This window comes from Hyperolius riggenbachi, chromosome 2, assembly GCF_040937935.1.
Source record: "Hyperolius riggenbachi isolate aHypRig1 chromosome 2, aHypRig1.pri, whole genome shotgun sequence".
Classification (NCBI taxonomy): Eukaryota; Metazoa; Chordata; class Amphibia; order Anura; family Hyperoliidae; genus Hyperolius; species Hyperolius riggenbachi.
Genome location: NC_090647.1, coordinates 13,045,028 through 13,069,478, shown reverse-complemented (window position 1 = coordinate 13,069,478; position 24,451 = coordinate 13,045,028). Strand labels below are relative to the sequence as shown.

Sequence of the window (24,451 nt, the reverse complement as noted above, 5' to 3'; positions counted from 1 at the left end):
ATCCATGGGAGGAATATGAAAATTACATAATTTTGTTTCCCTAATTCTGTAGAACATGGTGATACTAGACATAGCCAGGTAACCCGAGCAGGGGCTGAGATATGAATAATGGGGTCCCCGTGCGCCCCAAATATTGCAAGTTTGATGTCCTATGAACGTGTATTCTCAGCCCAATCTGAATATGAAATCGGTTTGCATGTGCGACAAAACCCCGGCGGGGTATGAAATTGGACATATTTTGTGGATGGCTGGAAGTTCCTCCCCTGAGAACTCACTGCCTGACACGCCCCTGGGCTGAGCTTGAGACTCCGCCCAGAAATGTCAGTGCTCAAAACTGATTGCATGAGGACCCCCAGCCAATTCCCCCACTTTCCATCATACCGAAAAGACTGCCACTGCTTGGGGAAATAGCAGTGGCCATCTTGCAGGCGGAGCAACGGCCATGTGGTTCGGCCATATTGCGAACTAACTGCAACAAAGGAACTTTGTCTTTTCCCGAACGGACTTTCCACAGAATCATAAGTATTCGTTCTTTTTATCCCTTTTTCTTTTATGTACTGTGTTATCACTGTCTCTCATCGTTCAATTGTTCACGATTGTCTGTATATATTAATTATTTATATTGTAACAAATAAAGGCTTTTTAAAAGGTCTTTACCTCTCAGTAAAACCTTCTATTCAGTATACACAGACGAGACCTAAACTTCCGAAGGGACGCTACTGTTTTGATAGATAGATAGGAATTGCACAGTTTTAACCGGTTGTTTGTTTCACAGGTCTATAGCCAGTTAGCAGTTTTCTCTGGGCTGATAGAAAACAGAGATGGTGGCAAATCTACCCCTGGGTTGGAGTAAAAGTGTATTTTCGTAACCTCACAGGCTCCCTACTGCGTCGTGACGCTCAAACTCCGCCAATTCTACGCAGATTGCGTCCATAGCTCTCAATCTGTGTGCTAGAATCGGATCGGACGGTTTTGCGTGTTCACGGCCAGTGGGGCTCTTGTGACAGTGGTCGGCAGCGTTTGGGATCTGTGTGTGCTGATAGTATCTCAGGTAGGGCTATCGAATTAGCCCTATCGAGAAACGAACTAATTCGTTGGTAGTGACTGAGTGCAATATATTTTTCATATATACAGAGAGACTGTGTAACCAGTACCCCTCCCCTAAGTTTTCTTTTATTTGGCATGGAAATGTCCGGGAATTACAAGGTCATGGTCCTATCCGACCTGCAGAGTCTGTGCGAGGCGAGAGGCATGGACATCCGCGGCAAGAAACAGCAGGACCTGATAACGGACTTGTACCGATGGGATAGCCAGAATCTGCGGACGCTGGAGGTGTCCACTGTGGAGGACACCGGCTCATCTAACGCAAGTCGAGGGGAACCAGAGACTGAAGATCCTGTGCGTACCGAGGTTGAGCAACCCGCAGGCAATGCGGCAACAGATACGCAGGAGGCTGTCAGTGTGATCCCCGACCCCAGAACCCCTGAAAGTACTCGCCTGGAACCGGCCAGTACTGGACTGTCCAGTTATGTTGATCCAGTAATGCAGCAGGCATTGCAAAAGCTGATGGAAACTGATGTGGACAAGTACCTGCAGTACATGGCGGAGCAAAAGCGAGAGGAACGCCAATCTGCAGAGGCGCGGGAGAGACGACAGCATGAGCTGAACATGGCGAAAGTGCAGCAAGCCAGCCGGAGTTCAACGCCCAGCCTCCCTGCTGAAGGGACTGCCGCTCCAGTAAGTGCAAAATTTAAATTTGCTATTATCGAAAAAGACACTGACATTGACTTGTTCTTGAGGTCTTTTGAAAAGGCCTGCCGTCAGTATCGTCTGTCCCAAGACCAGTGGGCCAGACATCTGACACCCTTGCTGCGCTACAAAGCGCTTGATGCTTTCTCAGAGCTGCCTGTGGAAAAGGACAATGATTATACCGCTATAAAGGAGGCTATAATCACTAAGTACCAGCTGACGCCAGAAGCCTACCGGAAAAGGTTCAGGTCCTGGCAGAAAAAATCTACTGATTCTTATCAAGATGTGGTCAGCAGTCTGCTCACCACACTCCGCCAGTGGACGCTAGGCCTCACTAAAGGGTCTTACGGTGTCCTGGAGGACTTAATCGTCCTGGAGCAGTTTCTGAACATTTGCCCGGCTGATGTACGCCAGTTTGTGCTGGAGCGCCGACCGGCGTCAGCGACGGTCGCTGCAGACCTCGCTGAGACCTTTGCAACGACCAGGGTGCCGGAGACCCGCAGGACTGCCCCATCTAGCTGGAGAGGAGGTCAGTCCCACAATTTTGCAGACTCTCCTACCTCTGTGAGCCGTGCGCCCCAGAGGCCCTCCAGCGCAGCTGCTGCGTCCAGGCCTGCAGTAACAGAGGGCATCACCTGTCACTTTTGCCGCAAGCCCGGACACATGAAGTTTAACTGCCCGGAGCGGAGGCAGACAGCGCCAGCTCCTGCACCACCTACACCTCGCCCACGGCAACTGCCGCCAGCCAGCGCACCCCAGCCGGGAGCACCCAACAACGTCATGTTCGCAGGTGGGAGAGGGATCCACTCCGCTACGAGCAACCACCAGCTGGTTACAGTGAACGACCAGCTTGTTACCGGTTTCCGCGACACTGGAGCGGATGTCACCCTGGTGCGTGCGCACCTGGTCCCGACGGAAAATATCCTCCCTGACAAATACCTTACCCTCACTGGAGTGGGGGGCACTCTTTCTCGCATTCCCCAGGCTCGGGTGTCCATCGATTGGGGGGTGGGGGTTCAAGAGAAGGTTGTTGGGGTCCTGGACCAACTGCCGGTCCCAGTTTTGTTGGGGACCGACCTGGGCAAGCTTGTGTCCTATTATGAACCTGCCCCAAGCCCCTCAGACTGCCAGGAGGGAGACAGACTCTCCGCCCACACTAAGGTACTTTGCACCAAGGGGCAAGAACAGGGGGGAGGTGGGTTGAATGTGCCCAGTCCAGGGGTACCGAGTCCAATAGTACCTGTGTCACAGGTACCTGTGTTTGATATACCGATTGTTTGTGATGAAAATGTTGTTGTACCTGTCACTGTAATTCATGCATGCAGCCAGGATGTGAGTAATGCCAGTATGTGCCAGTCTGAAGGTGTACCTGTACTGGCAGTAACACGCAGCCGCGCTGCTCAGAACCTGGGCTCAGAGCAGGTGGAAGAGGTTCCGGCCTCCTCCCCCTCCTCTGACCACAGGGATGGTAGCCTTCAGCCACTAACTGCATATGCCACGGGCCAGCTGGCTGAGAGCGAGAGTGCTGCATTTGTGCAAGCACTCCAGACTGACCCTAGCCTCGAGGCACTCAGAAGACAGGCTTCGGAGCCCCTCACGAATGAAGATACCTTCAAGGTATATTGGGAAGGTGGTAAGCTGTACAGCGAGCCTGTACAGCCCACCGAAGGTGAAACAAGTGTGGGTACCAAGTTGCTTGTGGTACCCAGTGCCTTCCGGGGGCATGTGCTGAAGTCCGCACATGACATTCCCCTGGCAGGGCACTTGGGAATCCACAAGACACTTGACCGTATCCAGGGTCATTTCTACTGGCCCAGGATGCGGATCGATGTGACCAACTATTGCCGCTCATGTACTGTTTGCCAAAAGGTAAAACGGGCTGGGAACCCCCGCAAGGCTCCCTTGTGCCCACTGCCAATCATAGGTGAGCCCTTTCACAGAGTGGCAGTCGACATAATTGGACCATTGCCCACTCCCAGCAGCAGTGGCAAAAGGTACATCCTGACGGTGGTGGATTACGCCACCCGCTATCCGGAGGCCATGGCGCTTTCCTCCCTGAGGGCGGACAAGGTAGCAGACGCGCTACTTAACATTTTCTCCCGAGTCGGGTTCCCTGCGGAGATGCTCTCCGATCAGGGATCCCAGTTTATGTCCGAACTCATGGAGGCCCTGTGCAAAAAGATACACATGACGCACATTGTCTCCAGTCCCTACCACCCGCAGACCAATGGACTGTGTGAACGGTTCAACGGGACGCTGAAGCAAATGCTGACCACGTTTGTTGAGTCGCAAGGTGGGGACTGGGAACGATACCTGCCTCATCTGTTGTTTGCGTACAGGGAGGTGCCGCAGGAGTCAACCGGGTTTTCCCCGTTTGAACTCCTGTATGGGAGGAATGTCCGAGGACCCTTACAATTGATGCGGGAGACATGGGAGGGCAAGGGCGACCCCACTGATGTCTCCGTGGTCGATTACGTCCTCAAGTTCAGGGACAAAATGGAGTCCCTGTCCGCAGTAGTGACCAACAACCTGGCCCAGGCTCAGGCCAAACAAAAAGCATGGTACGACCGCACTGCTGGAGAGCGGTCATTTGATGTGGGTGACAAGGTATATGCCCTTCTTCCCGTGAGGCAGAACAAGCTGCAAGCAGCCTGGGAGGGGCCTTTTACTGTAGTGCAGCGGTTAAACCCTCTGACGTATCTAGTGAACATGGGAGGCAGGAAGCAGAAGAGCTTTCATGTAAACATGCTGAAGGCCCACCATGACAGGACCCAGTATGCGCTGCCAGTGTGCAGCCGGTTAGAGCAGGGAGAGGCAGACCCCCTGTTAGACCTGCTGGCTGACGTACGAGATGTGGACGGCGACCTAAACGTCAATCCACAGCTCGCCTCAGCCCAGCAAGAGCAGTTACAGAAGGTGCTGGGCCAGTACCAGCACACCTTCTCCGGTATCCCGGGGCGGACCAGTATGGCGGTGCATGGGGTAGATACAGGTACCCATCCCCCCATCAGGCAATCCGCTTACCGTGTCTCTCCCGAGGTACAGGCGGACATGCAGAAGGAGGTGAGGGAGATGCTGGAGTTAGGGGTGGTTCAAAAGTCCAGTAGTGCCTGGGCAGCCCCTGTTGTCCTGGTCCCCAAGAAGGACCAGACAACTCGGTTCTGCGTAGACTACAGGAAACTGAACGCCATCACCACTACAGACGCCTACCCCATGCCTCGCATTGATGAGCTGCTAGATACACTGGCATCAGCCAGGTACCTATCAATCATGGATCTGAGCCGGGGGTATTGGCAGATACCACTTGCACCTGACGCGAGGCAAAAGTCGGCCTTCATCACCCCTTTCGGCCTCTTCGAGTTCACGATGATGCCCTTTGGGATGAAGAACGCCCCCGCCACGTTTCAGCGGGCCGTGAACGACCTGCTAGAGGGAATGCAAGGGTTCGCTGTAGCGTATCTGGATGACATTGCGGTGTTCAGCCCCACCTGGGAAGAACACCTCAAACACCTGTCCCAGGTACTAGAGAGGCTGGCCACGGCCAATCTGACGGTTAAACCGAGTAAGTGTCAGATTGGCATGACCGAGGTGCAGTACTTAGGTCACCGGGTGGGGGGTAACACCCTGAAACCTGACACGGGAAAGGTGGACGCCATCCTGGCATGGCCTCGACCTATCACGAAAAAGCAGGTCCAGGCGTTCCTGGGGACCGCCGGCTACTATAGGAAATTTGTTCCCGCCTATAGTACACTGGCGAAGCCCCTGACCGATGCCACTAGCAAGAAGCACCCCAAGGTTGTTAGCTGGACCCCCGCTTGCGAGAATGCCTTCCAGGCCTTGAAGCAGGCCCTCGCAAGCGCCCCTGTGCTTCAGGCCCCAGACTTCAGTCGTCGGTTTGTGGTGCAAACCGATGCCTCTGACTACGGTCTCGGCGCAGTCCTCAGCCAGGTGGATGGAAAGGGGGATGAACACCCTATCCTCTACCTGAGCCGGAAGCTCCTGCCCCGAGAGGTAGCCTACTCCACAACTGAAAAGGAGTGCCTGGCGATCGTGTGGGCCCTACAGAAACTGCAGTCGTATCTGTACGGCCGCTCCTTCACGATCGTCACTGATCACAATCCCCTGAGTTGGCTAAACCGTACTGCTGGAACCAACGGCAAGCTCCTACGGTGGAGCCTGTCATTGCAGCAGTACGACTTTACGATCCAACACAAAGCAGGCAGCCGACACCAAAACGCTGATGGGCTGTCGCGGTGTCAGGGGGAACCCGACCCAACAGCGCCAATAGCTGCTACGGAAGGCGTCCTGTTGACACCTCCCTGAGCAGAGCTCGGGAAGGGGGAGGTGTGACGCCGGGCGACGCCCAGTCGTCCGAGGATTCGCGGCCGATTGTCCGATCGCAACCGTGATCGGAAAACTGACATTCTTTATTTTTAAAATAGAAGTTTTTCCTTCCTGCCTTCCCCCCCCCCTTTTGCCATGAGGGCTGAATGGGCCTGCGTTAGCATATGGCTAAAGCAACCTGGTTTAGCAAGAAATCCTGTTAAGGCTCCCGGAAAAGCTCTGGTGACACTAATGTGCTAATTGGGCAGAGCTGAAATACCAACAGAGTCTATTCAACAGGGGAAGCTAGCACAGCATGAGGTCTATTGACACCTACATTCCTCCCAGTCTTGACGGCACCGACTAGACTGAGTATGGAATGCATGGTGTTGATAACTTTGTCACATTTTGCAAATACCATCCATGGGAGGAATATGAAAATTACATAATTTTGTTTCCCTAATTCTGTAGAACATGGTGATACTAGACATAGCCAGGTAACCCGAGCAGGGGCTGAGATATGAATAATGGGGTCCCCGTGCGCCCCAAATATTGCAAGTTTGATGTCCTATGAACGTGTATTCTCAGCCCAATCTGAAATCGGTTTGCATGTGCGACAAAACCCCGGCGGGGTATGAAATTGGACATATTTTGTGGATGGCTGGAAGTTCCTCCCCTGAGAACTCACTGCCTGACACGCCCCTGGGCTGAGCTTGAGACTCCGCCCAGAAATGTCAGTGCTCAAAACTGATTGCATGAGGACCCCCAGCCAATTCCCCCACTTTCCATCATACCGAAAAGACTGCCACTGCTTGGGGAAATAGCAGTGGCCATCTTGCAGGCGGAGCAACGGCCATGTGGTTCGGCCATATTGCGAACTAACTGCAACAAAGGAACTTTGTCTTTTCCCGAACGGACTTTCCACAGAATCATAAGTATTCGTTCTTTTTATCCCTTTTTCTTTTATGTACTGTGTTATCACTGTCTCTCATCGTTCAATTGTTCACGATTGTCTGTATATATTAATTATTTATATTGTAACAAATAAAGGCTTTTTAAAAGGTCTTTACCTCTCAGTAAAACCTTCTATTCAGTATACACAGACGAGACCTAAACTTCCGAAGGGACGCTACTGTTTTGATAGATAGATAGGAATTGCACAGTTTTAACCGGTTGTTTGTTTCACAGGTCTATAGCCAGTTAGCAGTTTTCTCTGGGCTGATAGAAAACAGAGATGGTGGCAAATCTACCCCTGGGTTGGAGTAAAAGTGTATTTTCGTAACCTCACAGGCTCCCTACTGCGTCGTGACGCTCAAACTCCGCCAATTCTACGCAGATTGCGTCCATAGCTCTCAATCTGTGTGCTAGAATCGGATCGGACGGTTTTGCGTGTTCACGGCCAGTGGGGCTCTTGTGACAGGAGGCCCGTTACCTCACGAGAGGTTTGAGAGGTGAGGAGGCGGATCTTATGCCGGGTGAGGTGAGCAGCCGTGAAGTCTTTCCGTATTTCTACACACGCGGCCGTCTGGGGTCGGGTACAGCCATGTCAGCAGCATCACTGACACACATAGCTCTGTCCCTATGCAGGGAGATCTCTAAATGTGAAGACATTAATAATAGAATATATCTGTATTATTAAACACTACAAGTGCTGCAGTAAAAGGAATGTGTGGCGAAGCCATTTTATTACTAAAGCTGCCATCAACTATAAAATGCTGCACTGCTAATATTTTGACTTCAGTTGCGCTTGAGTAACACCCTCTGAACAAGCAATAGGGGGTCATCTGAGCCCCATCACCTGATCAGCATACTGTTCCTGGGTCAGTGACCTCCCCAGGTACAGACAGACTGACAACACAGCAGCCTATTAATGCAGCTTATTTGCATTAGATCCTGGAGGCTGACATACTTCCATGTCTGGCTGTCCTGTTGATCCTCTGCCTCTAATACCTTCAGCCATAGCCCCTGAACACGCATGCAGCAGATCAGGTGCTCTGACTGAAGTGTGACTGGCCTAGCTGCTGTGTTCTCCCCGGGCTCTTTTAGCCGGGTGCTCCACCTGGCTAATTTTGGTGGACACCCGGCTGTCATCAGCTCGCCTCCTCATCATCCTCCATACTTTAAGAAGAGTTGCACCGGCCCCGCATTACCCCGTTGTGCTCCACCCAGCTAGTAAAAGTTTCTGGGGAGAACACGGAGCTGCATTCTTGTTTCAGGTGTGTGATTCAGAAACTACTGCAGCCAAAGAGATCAGCAGGGCTGCCAGGCAACTGGTATTGTTGAACAGAAAATAAATATGGCAGCCTCCACATCCCTCTTGCTTCAGGTGCCCTTTAATTGGCAATAATACAACAAAGAGATGCCAACCACATGACACCTATTCCATGACTTACCTTCTCTGAGACACCCAGACTCTTACAGCCTCTGCCTTCATGGATGACTGAAATAATCTCCTGTACCCTCCAGCCACTAGAGGGTAACATCAGTATATGTGGAAGAGGTTCCCACTTTCCAAAACTGATATTAAAGACAGTATTACTTGCGTCTCGTACCATCCCTACCCACAAGCATGGGTCTCAACATACTACGGATCATACCATTCCTACCCATCAGCAGGGGTCTTCTACATACTATGGATCATACCATTCCTACCCATCAGAAGGGGTCTTCTACATACTGAGGCTCATGCCATTCCTACACATCGGCAGGGGTATTCTACATACTATGGATCATACCATTCCTACCTATCAGCAGGGGTCTTCTACATACTATGGATCATACCATTCCTACCTATCAGCAGGGGTCTTCTACATACTATGGATCATACCATTCCTACCTATCAGCAGGGGTCTTCTACATACTATGGATTATACCATTCCTACCTATCAGCAGGGGTCTTCTACTTACTGAGGCTCATACCATTCCTACCTATCTGTGGGGGTCTCTCCATACTATGGATCATACCATCCCTACCTATCAGGAGGGGTCTACATACTGAGGATCATACCATCCCTACCTATCAGCAGGGTCTGAGGACTGAGGAGGTCCACCCTTTCCGCAGCTGAAGCATCTTGATGCACCACACCCTTTCTCTGCAGATCTGAGGAGCACGCTTGGATGGGGGAGACTTGCTGGTTACCAGCTTACCACCCAACACTCCTTCCGTCTGCTGAGAACACACACACACACACACGTCCTTTCAGTGGTAACAAAGCAATCATTCCAGCCCTAGCTAAAAACAAAACCTGAACGGAGAGGAAAAATGGTGGCTGCCACCACCTCTGTCCTGCTTAACTGTACGACTTCCCCAGCTGTCAGAATCCATAAACATGCTATTTGCCAAAACAAGGGCCAACTGTAACTTAAGCCGGAAGCCGGCGAAACGTCGGGGAGAGCTGCTCGCCTCATGCATGGGACGCCACGCCGCCCCGACCTCCACACCTACTCACTGAGACCCGCTCCAACGGTCCTCATTCACACATCCACGTGGACATATGGATGGACACTGATGGGTAAACTTACGAACTGGTGCCAATCGCTGCAGACCGCATCTGACAATCTAAGCGCACAGCATCTGGAGACGCATGCATCATTGCACACTGAAATAGGGGAGTCCTTCCTCCGAAATTGGTGAGATAAGCCTTTACTGTACTATCTTGTGCATTTGAGCTGTGGAGCCGATGGCACACGGTATGGTTACACATGATTGAGTCACTGTGAACTGGTGCAGGCTGTTGACCGCTGTGGCACTGCATTTTGCTGCTGGACTGTGTACCATTACCTTTGGATGTTTATGTTGCTTCACTAACCCTGTCTGGCCATCGAGAAGACTGCTTACTCACCATTCATACTAATTCAATCTATCTGAAGGAACATTGCATATAATTTCTGCATGCAAAGTCTTGTTTGTCTTTCCCCTGTGCTATGCTATGGCAAGATTATCTCCAACAGATATACTAACTGCTGCTGAACTTTGTTAGGTTCTGTTATAGAATTAGTCCAAACAGTAGTTGCCGGCGTGTGATTGTGGTGCTAGTGAGGTTGTGTTGTGATGGGGTGGCCATCCCATGTGTTTTTAATGTGTTTTTATGGAATATTTCACCTTTTCATTAACCAATAAAATTTGATATAATTGTGATATTGAGTTCTCTCGATATATATTAAAGGGATACTGTAGGGGGGGGGGTCCAGGGGAAAATGAGCTGAACTTACCCGGGGCTTCTAATGGTCCCCCGCCCTTTGTTGGCACAGCCACTCCCCAATGCTCCGGCCCCGCCTCCAGTTCACTTCTGGAATTTCTGACTTTAAAGTCAGAAAACCACTGCGCCTGCGTTGCCGTGTCCTCGCTCCCGCTGATGTCACCAGGAGTGTACTGCGCAGACACAGACCATACTGGGCCTGCGCTGTGCGCTCTTGATGACATCAGCGGAATCGAGGACACGGCAACGCAGGCGCAGTGGTTTTCTGACTTTAAAGTCTGAAATTCCAGAAGTGAACCGGAGGCGGGGCAGGAGCATTGGGGAGTGGCTGCGCCAACACAGAATGTCTGCGGTGGACCGTTAAAAGCCTCGGGTAAGTTCAACTCATTTTCCCCTGACCCCCCTACAGTGTCCCTTTAAGCAGTACATGCCCCACCATTTATTTGCACGGCCACAATTGTGATTATTGCCAACTGTAACTAGTTTTCTCACAAGCTAATCAGTTGTGTACAGCCCTGTATAATGTCTAATGTCTGTAGAGGAAACTTACAGGGATCGTTACGTGAAAATAATGTAGCCAGTTACTTACCTGGGGCTTATTTCTGCACCCCCCCCCCCCCCCCCGTTATTTCACGCTGCTCTGTTTAGCTGCTGTTCGCCTCGGTAAGCTGGCGGGCTTAGCCAGTCGCAGAGAACTGTGCATGCGTGCCTCCTTGTTCGCAGACCTGTATCAAGGAGCGTTCTGCGCATGTGCAGTAACTATTTTTACTTAATGGGCAAGCGCAGAAAGCTCCTGGCTACGGGAGTGTGATGGAGGGTGGTGTGGAAACGGAGCAGTGTCGTATGACGGTGAGGGCCCAGGAGGACTTCAGGCGGCTGGAAGAAGCCCCACGTAACTGGCAACATTACATTCACTTAACATTTCCTTTAAAGAGGACCTGTAGTGAAAATAATGCAATTTTTTATTTCATAATGTTTATAAAAATTAGAGTGTTAATTGTAAAATCTTTCCTCTCCACAATTTACATTCTGACATTTATCACCGGTGGTGACATCTTTAGTCCTGACAGGTACATCACAGTGGAATGTTTACTTAGAGTTCTGAAGCCATCAGAAAATATACCTGTTCTCCCAGAATGCTTTGTGAGTAGAATAATAATCAGCCTCACTGGGAGAGCGAAGCTTCATACCAATATACAGCAATATATAGACATACGAAGTGGTTGATGCTGAAACCAGGACAATTACCATAAAGGGGGGTATGCAGAATCATGGTCTTCATTCTGCTGTATGTCACTACAGGGCTAGTTGTGAAAGCTTGCAAGAAACCTGCGCACAGCAAGTCATAAAAGGGATTCCCTAAAGCAACTTTTGTTATTTTATACAGTGGTTTGCAAAAGTATTCGGCCCCCTTGAAGTTTTCCACATTTTGTCACATTACTGCCACAAACATGAATCAATTTTATTGGAATTCCACGTGAAAGACTGACACAAAGTGGTGTACATGTGAGAAGTGGAATGAAAATCATACATGATTCCAAACATTTTTTACAAATAAATAACTGCAAAGTGGGGTGTGCATAATTATTCAGCCCCCTTTGGTCTGAGTGCAGTCAGTTGCCCATAGACATTTGCCTGATGAGTGCTAATGGCTAAATAGAGTGCACCTGTGTGTAATCTAATGTCAGTACAAATACAGCTGCTCTGTGAGGGCCTCAGAGGTTGCCGAAGGCCTAGTGCACACCAAAAACCGCTAGCAGATCCGCAAAATGCTAGCAGATTTTGAAACGCTTTTTCTTATTTTTATGTAGCGTTTCAGCTAGCATTTTGCGGTTTTGGGAAGCATTTTTTGGTGTAGTAGATTTCATGTATTGTTACAGTAAAGCTGTTACTGAACAGCTACTGTAACAAAAAACGCCTGGTAAACCGCTCTGAAGTGCAGTTTTTCAGAGCGGTTTGCGTTTTTCCTATACTTAACATTGAGGCAGAAACGCATCCGCAATCCAAAATCTGAAGCAGCCCGGGAGTATGCGTTTCTGCAAAACGCCTCCCACTCTGGTGTGCACCAGCCCATTGAAATACATTACCCAAGTGGATCCGCACCCGCAAGCGGATCGCAAACCGCAGCAGAACCGCTCTGGTGTGCACTAGGCCTTAGAGAATATTGGGAGCAACAACACCGTGAAGTCCAAAGAACACACCAGACAGGTCAGGGATAAAGTTATTGAGACATTTAATGCAGGCATAGGCTACAAAAACATTTCCAAAGCCTTGAACATCCCACGGAGCACTGTTCAAGCGATCATTCAGAAATGGAAGGAGTATGGCACAACTGTAAACCTACCAAGACAAGGCCGTCCACCTAAACTCACAGGCCGAACAAGGAGAGCGCTGATCAGAAATGCAATCAAGAGGCCCATGGTGACTCTGGACGATCTGCAGAGATCTACAGCTCAGGTGGGAGACTCTGTCCATAGGACAACTATTAGTCATGCACTGTACAAAGCTGGCCGTTTGGAAAGAGTGGCAAGAAGAAAGCCATCGTTAACAGAAAAGCATTAGAAGTCCAGTTTGCAGTTTGCCACAAGCCATGTGGGGGACACAGCAACCATGTGGAAGAAGGTGCTCTGGTCAGATGAGACCAAAATGGAACTTTTTGGCCAAAATGCAAAACGCTATGTGTGGCAGAAAACTAACACTGCACATCACTCTGAACACACCATCCCCACTGTCAAATATGGTGGTGGCAGCATCATGCTCTGGGGGTGCTTCTCTTCAGCAGGGACAGGGAAGCTGGTCAGAGTTGATGGGAAGATGGATGGAGTCAAATACAGGACAATCTTGGAAGAAAACCTCTTGGAGACTGCAAAAGACTTGAGACTGGGGCGGAGGTTCACCTTCCAGCAGGGCAACGACCCTAAACATAAAGCCAGAGCAACAATGGAATGGTTTAAAACAAAACATATCCATGTGTTAGAATGGCCCAGTCAAAGTCCAGATCTAAATCCACTCGAGAGTCTGTGGCAAGATCTGAAAACTGCTTTTCACAAACGCTGTCCATCTAATCTGACTGAGCTGGAGCTGTTTTGCAAAGAAGAATGGGCAAGGATTTCAGTCTCTAGATGTGCAAAGCTGGTAGAGACATACCCTAAGGGCCCGTTCAGACTACAAAGTGCGGACCGCAACGCATGCGGACCGCAACGCGTACGAACGCACGCCATCCGCGTTCGTATGCGTTGCGTGGCTGATCCCATCACTGAAAAGTGAATGGGACAGCCGCGCGTTTTTGTAAAATCTGCGTGCAGCATGCGTTCCCGGACCGTACAGGTCCGGAACGCATGCTGTGTGAACATCAGACATTGCACTCTATGCAATGTCTGATGTCCTGCGTGTCGGCCCCCCCGCACGCGTTTCCAAAACGCATATGGAAACGCGTGCAGTGTGAACGGGCCCTAAAAGACTGGCAGCTGTAATTGCAGCAATAGGTGGTTCTACAAAGTATTGACTCAGGGGGCTGAATATTTACGCACACCCCACTTTGCAGTTATTTATTTTTTAATGTTTGGAATCATGTATGATTTTCGTTCCACTTCTCACGTGTACAGCACTTTGTGTTGGTCTTTCACGTGGAATTCCAATAACATTGATGCATGTTTGTGGCAGTAATGTGACAAAATGTGGAAAACTTCAAGGGGGCCGAATACTTTTACAAACCACTGTATATAATCAGCGCAGAGTCCAAAAACAAAAAAGACGAGTCTTCAACAAAGAGTAAGAGCGGGCAAATCTCCACCACAATAAATATTGGGGTCACGGCCCAGCTCTGCATTCATGGATGCCCAGAAAAAGGAAAGAGGCTTACCAGCTGGTGACAACCTACATTACAAGGTTGTATCAACGCTTTGGTAGGACATCTAGGCTATCATTGATAAAGTATTCCCGCATGCGGTAATGCTGAAAACAGCTGACTTTACCGACCATTTAGCAAAATGTCAATTCATAAAAGCGGTTTCCGCATGAAAAGCTCAAATTACCGAGCAGTGCGAGAAAATACAGCCTTGTGCACGTCACTAAATGTCAATTCATAAAGATTAGAGCAGGCGGTATTGGGAGTATTGGGATGGAGAATACCGCTTGCTTTGAAGATGAAATAAGGATGTGGATAACAACTAAGTTAATGGAGACAGATCTCCCAGGCAGCAGCAGTGAGAGCAGAGAAACAAATGCATTCCGGAATACCCCAGGCTGTGTTTTTTAACCTCTTGGGTGCCTGTTTTCATGTTTGTTTTTTTTACATCAGAAAGCCTGCATGTGTAACATTTCTTGAAATTATTCTAAGCTGTGGCAATTAAATAGATTGTTTAGAAAGACTTAGGGCTCGTTTCCACTATCGCGAATCTGCATGCGTCCAACGCATGCAGATTCGCACATGTAATGCAAGTGGATGGGCCTGTTTCCACTGTAGCGTTGTTGAGGTTCCTTTTTTTTCAGCGGTAAAAAATGCACAAAAGAGCCAACGAATTCGCCTGCGAGTGGAATGCATGCGAATCGCCACTAATGTATTTAATAGTAAAAACGTATGCGTTTGTTACATGCGTTTTTACCCGCGATTTCGCACCTTTTTCAATTTTATTTAGCCCTGGCAGTGTCATGGTTAATTTCGCATGGCACCCTGCCATGCGAAATCGCACGCGAAATCGCGGGTAAAAACGCATGCGGAAACGCATCCGCATGCGTTTTTACAAGCGTCGGAATGCCGGCGAAATCGCGTCGCAACAGTGGAAACAAGCCCTAATAGACAGATTCAGCGCAGATTCAGTGCATACAGAGGCATTTTTTTTTTTTAAAACTCTGCAGGAGAAAATGTAACAACTCAGGCAGCCTCTCATGTTACCGCCAGCCTAGTTCAGGGAAATCCCCGAACTATCAACTGTAAACATTTTTATGAATTGGCACACAGAAGTCTAAAATACTGAATGCGGTATTTTCCCACAGATTTTTTTTTTTACCGAACAGAATTTTAGGAATGATAAGCCCTAGAAGCAACGGTCCATCCAGGATCCACCAATTCAGCAATGATTCAGTATAAAGGTGCTGCCTGTCTCCTTCCTTTGTACTGTCCTGTACTGCTGACCCACACACACGTGCAACTTTCTCGGGGTTCCTATTGCATGGGCTCCTTATGTAAGTTTTGTTTTTATGCTGTTTTTACTATGAAAACTCTATATTAAACGGTTCAGGGCTCGTTTCCACCATAGCGAATCCGCATGCGGCGCCGACATGCGGATTCGCTTGGTACATTGAAGTGGCCGGGGCTGTTTCCATATGTGCGGCGTGCGGGAGCGATTTGGCGGCGGGCCAAATCTGCACGACGGGACCCACAGAATTCGCCTGCGTCGGGAATCCATGCGAATCGCCGCTAATGTATTTAATAGGAAAAATGCATGCGTTTTTTACATGCGTTTTTACCCGTGATTCGCGTGCGATTTCGCACCTTTTTCAATGTTATTTTGCCCTGGCAGAGTCATGGTTAATTTCGCATGGCACCCTGCCATGCGAAATCGCACGCGAAATCGCGGGTAAAAACGCATGCGGAAACGCATCCGCATGCGTTTTTACAAGCGTTGGGATGCCGGCGAAATCGCGTTGCAACAGTGGAAACGGGCCCTTACACTTACAGTTGCCGTTTGGTTTTTATGTTTACTACTGATATCCATTGGTGAGATGAATCATTGCTGAATTGGTGGATCCTGGACAGACTGCTGCTTCCTGATGTCCTACCAAAGCCTTGATACAACCTTATAATGTGGGCTGTCACCAGCTGGTAAGCCTCTTTCCTTTCTCTGGGTATCCATGATTGCAGAGCTGTGCTGTGACCCCCATACTTATTGTGGTGGAGATTTGCCTGCTCTTATTCTTTGCTGAAGACTTGTCTTCTGAGTTTGGACTTTGCACTGATCATATATAATTTACCTGATTGTGAGCTCTGGACGTTCTTCTCTCAGCAGCGGCCACTTTGTTTCCTTAACGCTGATACACATATTCAAGCTTTTGTTATTTTGACAAATGTGTTTTGGATCTACTCTCTGCCCAACACAGGAAAACAGACCAACCCTGGTGAAGAGGAGGAGCCAACTCTCTGCTGTGACCCCAGACATCTATTCCCCTCACTGTCCAATAATGCTGGGTACACACCATGCAATTTCTCATGCAATCGATGGGTAATCTGAAGGGAAGCTCTATCATTCTGTACATGTCCAGACTGCTTCTGATCGTTGATGGGATTGATTTTCCCATGATAACTTTGCAAAATCGTTATCAAAACAGGAGCAGATGCAACAGGTCGGAAATAATGGTCCGATTGCATGGTGTGTATTCAGCACTAGGGGGCCGCAGGGTCAGGCAGGAAGGAGAGGACACTCACACAGCAATATGCATTCCAATATCTCTAACAGTAGCCAGCCAGACCTCCTCATACATCGGACAGGCCTATGCTTGTCAGCACTCCCAGCTGTGAGAAAAATACCAGATTACAAACTCCAACCTGTGTGAGTAACACAATACAGCAACTCCGCTTTATAGAAGGTTCAATTCAGCACTCGACAAAAGTCTAGGCACCGGTGATAGAGGATATGATGTAGGAGGGGCCATTTAAACTTCATACTCCTCCCCCTCCCAGCACATGGCAGAGATGTGGCTCTATGAACAGACATGTCAATCAGCTCAATATTCCAAATGTATGCAAATTACAGGTTACATTTATGCAGCTACTACATTTGATTGGTCCATTTTCAACCTCTGCAGGTTTGCATAATGTTAAGATTTGCATCCCCTGATCATCTGCAGCTATAATCAGCGTTGTCCCACATTTTAAGCTGCTGAATGCTGGATTTTGTTTTGCGTCCTGCTAACCAAACCTCCGCATGCTAATCGTGTACCCATTTAATATGCTGTTATTAGGAGTGATTAGCGTGTGCAGGTCTCATCAGCGGGATGCAGAGACGGACGGCGATTCAGAACGCCTACACAGGAAACTAAAACCATTCGAGGGGGAGACGCCATTATGTGCCGGTCCAGCCAGGATCACCCTGCTATATTCTGCAAAAACTACATGATTCTATACAAAGCAATTTTATGCACAATTAACCTGAAATGAACATATCTCTGAAGCCATAAAAAGATTGTACAATGTGATCCTTGCCTCGGTAGTGGGAAGCCGGAGGATAGTCCAGAATCTTCCCGTATCCTCTTAAAGGACAACTGTACCGAGAGGGATATGCAGGCTGCCATGTTTATTTCCTGTTAAAAAATACCAGTTACCTGGCAGCCCTGCTGATCTCTTTGGCTGCAGTAGTGTCTGAATCACACACCTGAAACAAGCATGCAGCTAATCCAGTCTGACTTCAGTCACCTGATCTGCATGCTTGTTGAGGGGCTGTGGCTAAACGTATTAGAGGCAGAGGATCAACAGAACTGCCAGGCAACTGGTATTGCTTAAAAGGAAATAAATATGGCAGCCTCCATATTCCTTCTGTTACAATTGTCCTGTGACGTGACACTGCAGTGAAAATAAAACGTATGTCATAATGAATTGGATGTGTAGTACAGACAATGAATAGAAAATTGGTAGCAAAGTAAAGAGTCTCATATTCTTATTCTCAGTTATGTAAATTCATTGCATCATCCTGTCAGTTGCAGTTTTAAAACCACACTCTGTATTTTAAGCCGTTGAACAGAGTAGAGCTAATGACTCTGAACTTTCCTGCAGTAAAACCTTTTCTCAAGCTGTCTCGCCGTTTCTTGGCTGTTTAAGCGTTTCAGAAAACAGGACTGCGTTCCATCAAGTTGCTGGAATAGCTCAGAGAAGATCTTTTGCTTAGTTAACAACTGAAGTGTGTTAACCCTTTTTGTACTGGAAAACCGTACGAGACGCCTTTCTTTGCTACTAATGTTCTATTTGTTATCTGTACTACACATACAATTCATACGTTTATTTTCGCTTCCCATTTTCTACACAGGGATTCGTGCACACAGGAAGGAAAAATTGTTTAAAACAAACGACATATTGTTCAGATATCGCTTGAAATAGCAAATCACAAACGGCAAAAACTGAATGACAGACAGGATACAATCACTTCAGCAGATAATCGTTCATAGTCTGCAGTGTGTACAGAGCTACCAACGGCTTCTTTAATCAATGTGTCTGCTAAGTCTGCAGTGCTTTTCCCACATCCTTTAACAAACGTAACCTGGTTAACAATCGTTCTCATCACATCAGTAAATATCTTCGGTACCTGATCGTGGAACGTTCCGCATCAGCCGTTTGCCACGATTGTGTCGGACGGTGTATATGTAGCTTTACATCCCCACAGTTCAGCACCAGGTCACTCTAAACGTATGTGACTGCAGCCATTGAATAAGCCTCTGCCACCCGAGCTCCTAGGAATGGACGAGCACATGCCGGCTGCGCATGCGCCAGTACAGTCCACGCATGCACAATGGAATGCATGGCTTCTCCCCTCTGTGCATGTTCTACTGGATGTGAATGGACCGTACCAGGGCTGTGAAATCAGAGTAATTTTGGGCACCTGGAGTTGGAAGTTTCATAACCTGTGGAGTCAGAGTTGGATGATGTTTGTACCCTCTCCAGATCCCTGCACTGTACTGGCACATGCTCGTCCACGGATGGAAGGCAGCAGGAAGGTTATTCCACAGGCTCCAGTCACAGAGGGTACTGGTTCTGGTAAGGTGGGATGTAAGAAGATCCAGGAAGCCAGCAGACCATCCACAGACTTTCCACTACCGAGGCAAGTACAGTAGATTCTAGCTATAGCCACCTCCATCCCCAGGATCCGACCATGCGTCTGTATAAATATACAATGACCAATCCTAATACAGTAACCTGCTAATATAGTACACTGCTGGCCCAGCTCCCCCAGGAGTCACTATAAAGCAGGGCTGTGGAGTCAGAGATGCAATTTTGGCTACCTGGAGTCGGAGTTTCCATAAACTGAGGAGTCGGATTTTTGTACCGACTCCACAGACCTGCTATAAAGAAATTCTACTGTATCCAATGTTTAATTCTTTATGGCTTTAGGGGTACTATAAAGATTTTACACAAATACCCCCTTTTCCATACATTTTGTCTGAACTGGAGTTTAAATATGCCAAATCAAGCCCAGATTTTCCCCTGAGCAATACTGATGCACTGCAGATGCCCCTCGGTTATTCCCAATGTGCTGCCCTTGTACCAGCAGCCCGTACACCGCGATTCCTCCAGCTCCCTTCAGGCCGATTGGTCCCTCGCCATCCTCCTCCTCCGGTGGGCCGCCCCGGTAATCTCAAGTCGGGGGGAGGGTGTGTGTGCACTGCGCATGCAGTATTCACGCTGCCATGGCAGAGTTCTCCACCGACACAGCAGTATTGCACAGGCGCAGAAAGCTCCCGGCTGCAGAAGCGTGGCAGCGTGCGTGGCCAGACTGCACCCACTTGCAAGATCACCGGCCCGCCTAGCGGAGGACCCAGACAGCGGAGGACGGTGGCGAGGGACCGATTAGCCTGAAGGGGGCTGGGGGAAGCCCGGGTACGTAAGATTTATGTTAATGAAAAAAAAAAAGTGTACAGAGAGCTCGCCCAGTCAATATAGTCAGGGAGTGCAACGGATTGGCTCAATCTCCACACAGCATACAATTTACATGTAAGATGGAATAATTAGCAAGTCATTGGCCATCTCTTGTGACCCCCCCCCCCCCAATATAGATATACAGGCCACACACGGGCATATATAGACCTCAATAACAGAGAACTGAGAATGCACAGGTGCTCTTTAATAAGATGCAGTACAGAGAGAGAAATCAGCATGAAATCACACGGAACTGAACACACAGAATCACACACCAGTACATGAGGTGACAATCTCTGGTTATTATCTATAATGATACGATTTTATCTCATTGTTTGCAGCAGATCTGGCTGTGTGTGGTATGAGCACTGTTCTGCCGACAACTACAGGTAGCATGTGAGCGTAAGCAGTTACCCCCACAGTGTAAATGTGCCCCCAGCCTGCTCCACCACACAAGCTGCTCTATACAGGATCCCACCGTCGCTAGACCCAGAGTACAGACTGCCTGGAAAATACCATCTCCCTGCACAAAGCAGAAGCCAGCTGCTCATTTTTAACACCTGGACTCACCCATTGGTTGGCAGCAGGCCGAGACACTTATCTGACAATCTGTTGGGTACACGCGGGGTAAGCAAGCTGAGCCATGTTTGCAGTCACTCCAAGCAATGCATAAAACAGCCCTGCAGCCATTACTTCCTCCTAGATGAAATGTCACAATGCTGAAGGAGGAACCGGCGGGATTCCCTGGCAAGGCAGACAAGCAGCAGGCAGAGCATTACCACTTCCTGTTCACATCACAGCCCCATCTCCTGCCTCTGCAGAGCAGCCAGTCAGCAGACAGCATTACCACTTCCTGTTCACATCACAGCCCCATCTCCTGCCTCTGCAGAGCAGCCAGTCAGCAGACAGCATTACCACTTCCTGTTCCCATTCAGCTCCATCTCCTGCCTCTGCAGAGCAGTCAGTGTGGGCCTCACATCTGCAGGAGCTCAGGATAGACGGGTCAGTATTATTTGAGTAATGAGGACAAGGGGAGAAGATGCAGTCAGGCTATGGGCGATCACGCACACAAGGACTGCTGAAAATCAAATACATTGTTTGGCAATAATTGCACAACAGGCTCTTGCAGGTGCCACACCAGACACTCCGGTGACCTTTCAGCGACTCTCACCATTATCTACTATGACCCAGATTGCACAGATTCAGTAAATCTAGCCAGAGCTGCAGGCTGTGCTCCACGGGTGAATAGGGCGAGGAGTGACTGCAGCCAGGAAATAAAGGCCACGCCCATAACAGGGCTGCTTATACTAAGTAGTGACGTTCAACATAAGTCAGCCCGGCTAAACAGTGAACCATCCTTCACAGTGTCAGAGTACCGTCACTCAGCCTGCATACATTGCCAGGACATCACTGCTTCATCCATTAGCACCCAGCATTCTGAGCCGGATGCCTCCAACTCACAAGTCAGTCTGGGCCCCTCCCCCCCGTCCCCACGGAAGGCTGGGCAGGACCCCCCTCCCCGTGGCAGGCTGGGCAGGACCCCCCCCCGTCCCCGCGGCAGGCTGGGCAGGACCCCGCCTCCTGTCCCCGCGGCAGGCTGGGCAGGACCCCCCCCCCCCGTCCCCGCGGCAGGCTGGGCAGGACCCCGCCTCCTGTCCCCGCGGCAGGCTGGGCAGGACCCCCCCCCCCCCTCCCCACAGCAGGCTGGGCAGGACCCCCCCCCCTCCCCACGGCAGACTGGGCAGGACCCCCCCCTTCCCTGCGGCAGGCTGGGCAGGACCCCCCACCTCCCTGCGGCAGGCTGGGCAGGACCCCCCCGTCCCCGTGGCAGGCTGGGCAGGACCCCCCCCTCCCTTCGGCAGATTGGGCAGGACCCCCCCCCCTCCCGTCCCCGCGGCAGGCTGGGAAGGACCCTCCCCAACACAGGCTTGGCAGGACCCCCCCCTCCGATCCACATGGTAGGCCCCTCTTGTCCCTGCGGCACGCTGGGAAGAACCCACCCTCCTGTCCCCATGGTAGGTCCCTCTAGTTCCTGCGGCAGGCTGGGCAGGACCCCCTCCCGGATGCCACCTCCCCCTCTAAATTAGGGATGTCAAACCGGTCCTTTTTGACACAACTCAAATTAATGGATGGGTCTGAATCAGGAAAGGTCCGTCAGGTAGAACATCCTAAACACTGGCATGGATCTGACCCTGCAGGCCTGGAGTTTGACACCTGTGCTCCAGATGTTACAGCCCCCCTGACGTCACTAGTCTGTCCTTCCTTCCTGTGACATCTACAACACACAATGATTAATCACCAAGAAAAGACAGGCCACCGACACACAGAGCTTTATCACTGCTGAACATGAGTCTGAGCTACAGATCCCACAGTTATTGCTGGAGACAGGAAGGCGTTACCGCCAGGTATACAGAGTGCATAATAAAGACACCAGACTGGGCCGCTGCTTTCACACATATATTCTAAGGGCGCCCCCTACGGGGCTTCACACACACCACAGCAAGGGCTCATGGCTTCTGGGCACACCAGTCGCCCCTCTCTACCTGTGGTGGAGGGGTGAGCCCCCCGGCGAGGGCGGCTTGTTGTGGCGGGGGCAGTTGGCGCGGTGGATGCTGGCCCGCAGGTGGAAGAGCTGCAGATTTCAGCTTCTTGGTTTCGGCAGTAGATGCGGCGTCATCATCCTCCTCGTCAGAGTCTTGCAGGCCGTACTTGGAGAAGTGCTTGACCTGCGGAGAAACAACCGTTAGCTACAATTCATCAAAGCACTAAACGCTGCCTGAGGGCCCATTCCGTTTGCAAAACGCTGACGATTTTTCCGCAATTTCACGCGGAAAAATCACTGACCACTGCAGCGATTTTTCCGCAAACGCCTTTAGCGCTTCTATAGCACTGAAATGCGATTGCCGGGAAATCACTTGAAAATGGTGCAGGTGACGCGTTTGCGTTTCACATTTTTGGGCAATTTGCAGCGATTAGCGCAAATCACCCATGTAAGAACGGCTTATTACACTAGTGACTTATTACACTAGTGCTTTAAAAAAAGTGCTAGCGTTTGAGCGTTTTGCCAAAATCGCAGCAAAACGCTCTAGTGTGAATGGGCCCTTACCCATAATTCTGATAAATCCCAGAAGGAGCTCTGAGGTTCAGCACTGGCTTTGCCTGGTGGTAGTATACCGCTTTTTCTGTTCAGCTCCCGAGTCTGGTCTTAGACACGCCCCATTGCAGGCTTGTGAAGCTGAGCAGTGTGATGAGGTCATCATGTCCCCTCCCCTCCGGACTGGACCATCCGGACTGACCTGCTCACACACATACTACATCACGGCAGGCTCAGAGCTGCCAGGCAAAGGATACACCAAGGACCCCGAATGCAGCTATTAGACTGCAGTGGCACTTTATTTGGCCTGAGGAAGTGGGCTAGATCCCACGAAACGCGTTGCCTATGCTTGTTAATAAATATTTCTGTGAGTTGTCGTCTGAGGTAAGACACCTCAACCTTTTAGCTTTTAGTGTTTTTTACTCTTTTATACTCCATTGGGCGCCTCTTTACTCCCTTCTAAACCAAGGACCGGAACCTGATTTTAGAATTTAATTTTCCATTTGAGAAACTGGAAGAAGCAGCTGCAGCCAATAACTTTGGATAATTTGGGAAGTTTTAAAAAGTTCGTTAGGGCTGATTCACACTTGGCGATTTTTCAGCGCTTTGCTGATCGCAGACAATCAGTAAAGTGTTGCTACTAATGTATCCCTGTGGATAGATTCACACTGCAGCGTTTGCGATTTGGATCAATCTCAAACGTGCCGCACGCAGCGTTTCAGGGGCGACTGCGATGTGATTCTCATTCTATTGAACGGGAATCAGAAGCGCAAATCGCTCTGAATCACGAGATTTTTCACGCAAATCGCGATCGCAGAGCCGAACACAGGCAAGTGGAGAGTCCACCCCACTGGTGGAAGGTTATATACATTCTACATTCTCGTTCGTTGTCAACCGATGTTTGCCAAGGCGAATTATATTGTGTATGCAGCTTTCTCACCACGTTTCTAAACATTATATAAGCCGACCTTTCAGATCCCAATGACAGACCAGTTATACGCACCCTGAACCTGGAGCTGGTCTCAGGACGGTACAGACTAGGCCTGAAAGATATCGAATTTAATCCGAAACCCTCATGACAGATCAGTTATACGCACATTGAACCCCAGGAGTCAGTCTCAAAACGGTACAGACCTCCCCCCCCCCCACACACACACTAATGACAGATCGGCTTTACGCACCCTGAACACCCAGGAGCCGGTCTCAGGGCGGTACAGATGCCCCCCCCCCCCCCCCCACTAATGACCGATTGGCTATACGCACCCTGAACACCCAGGAGCCGGTCTCAGGGCGGTACAGATCCCCCCCCCCCACTAACGACAGGTAGCTATACGCACCCTGAACACCCAGGAGCCGGTCTCAGGGCGGTACAGATGCCCCCCCCCCCCCCCCCACTAATGACCGATTGGCTATACGCACCCTGAACACCCAGGAGCCGGTCTCAGGGCGGTACAGATTCTCCCC

General features: G+C 49.8%; 1 protein-coding gene across 3 annotated transcripts in view; it reads right to left on the bottom strand.

Annotated features, from left to right (window-relative positions):
* Positions 1 to 24,451, bottom strand: part of NUP98 (nucleoporin 98 and 96 precursor) — a 133,522-nt gene that overhangs the window by 45,144 nt on the left and 63,927 nt on the right. For all 3 annotated transcript variants that reach the window (XM_068266493.1, XM_068266492.1, XM_068266491.1), the window contains one exon: positions 22,437 to 22,619. In XM_068266493.1, coding sequence (XP_068122594.1) covers positions 22,437 to 22,619 — 183 coding nt within the window. The remainder of the gene's footprint in view (positions 1 to 22,436; positions 22,620 to 24,451) is intronic.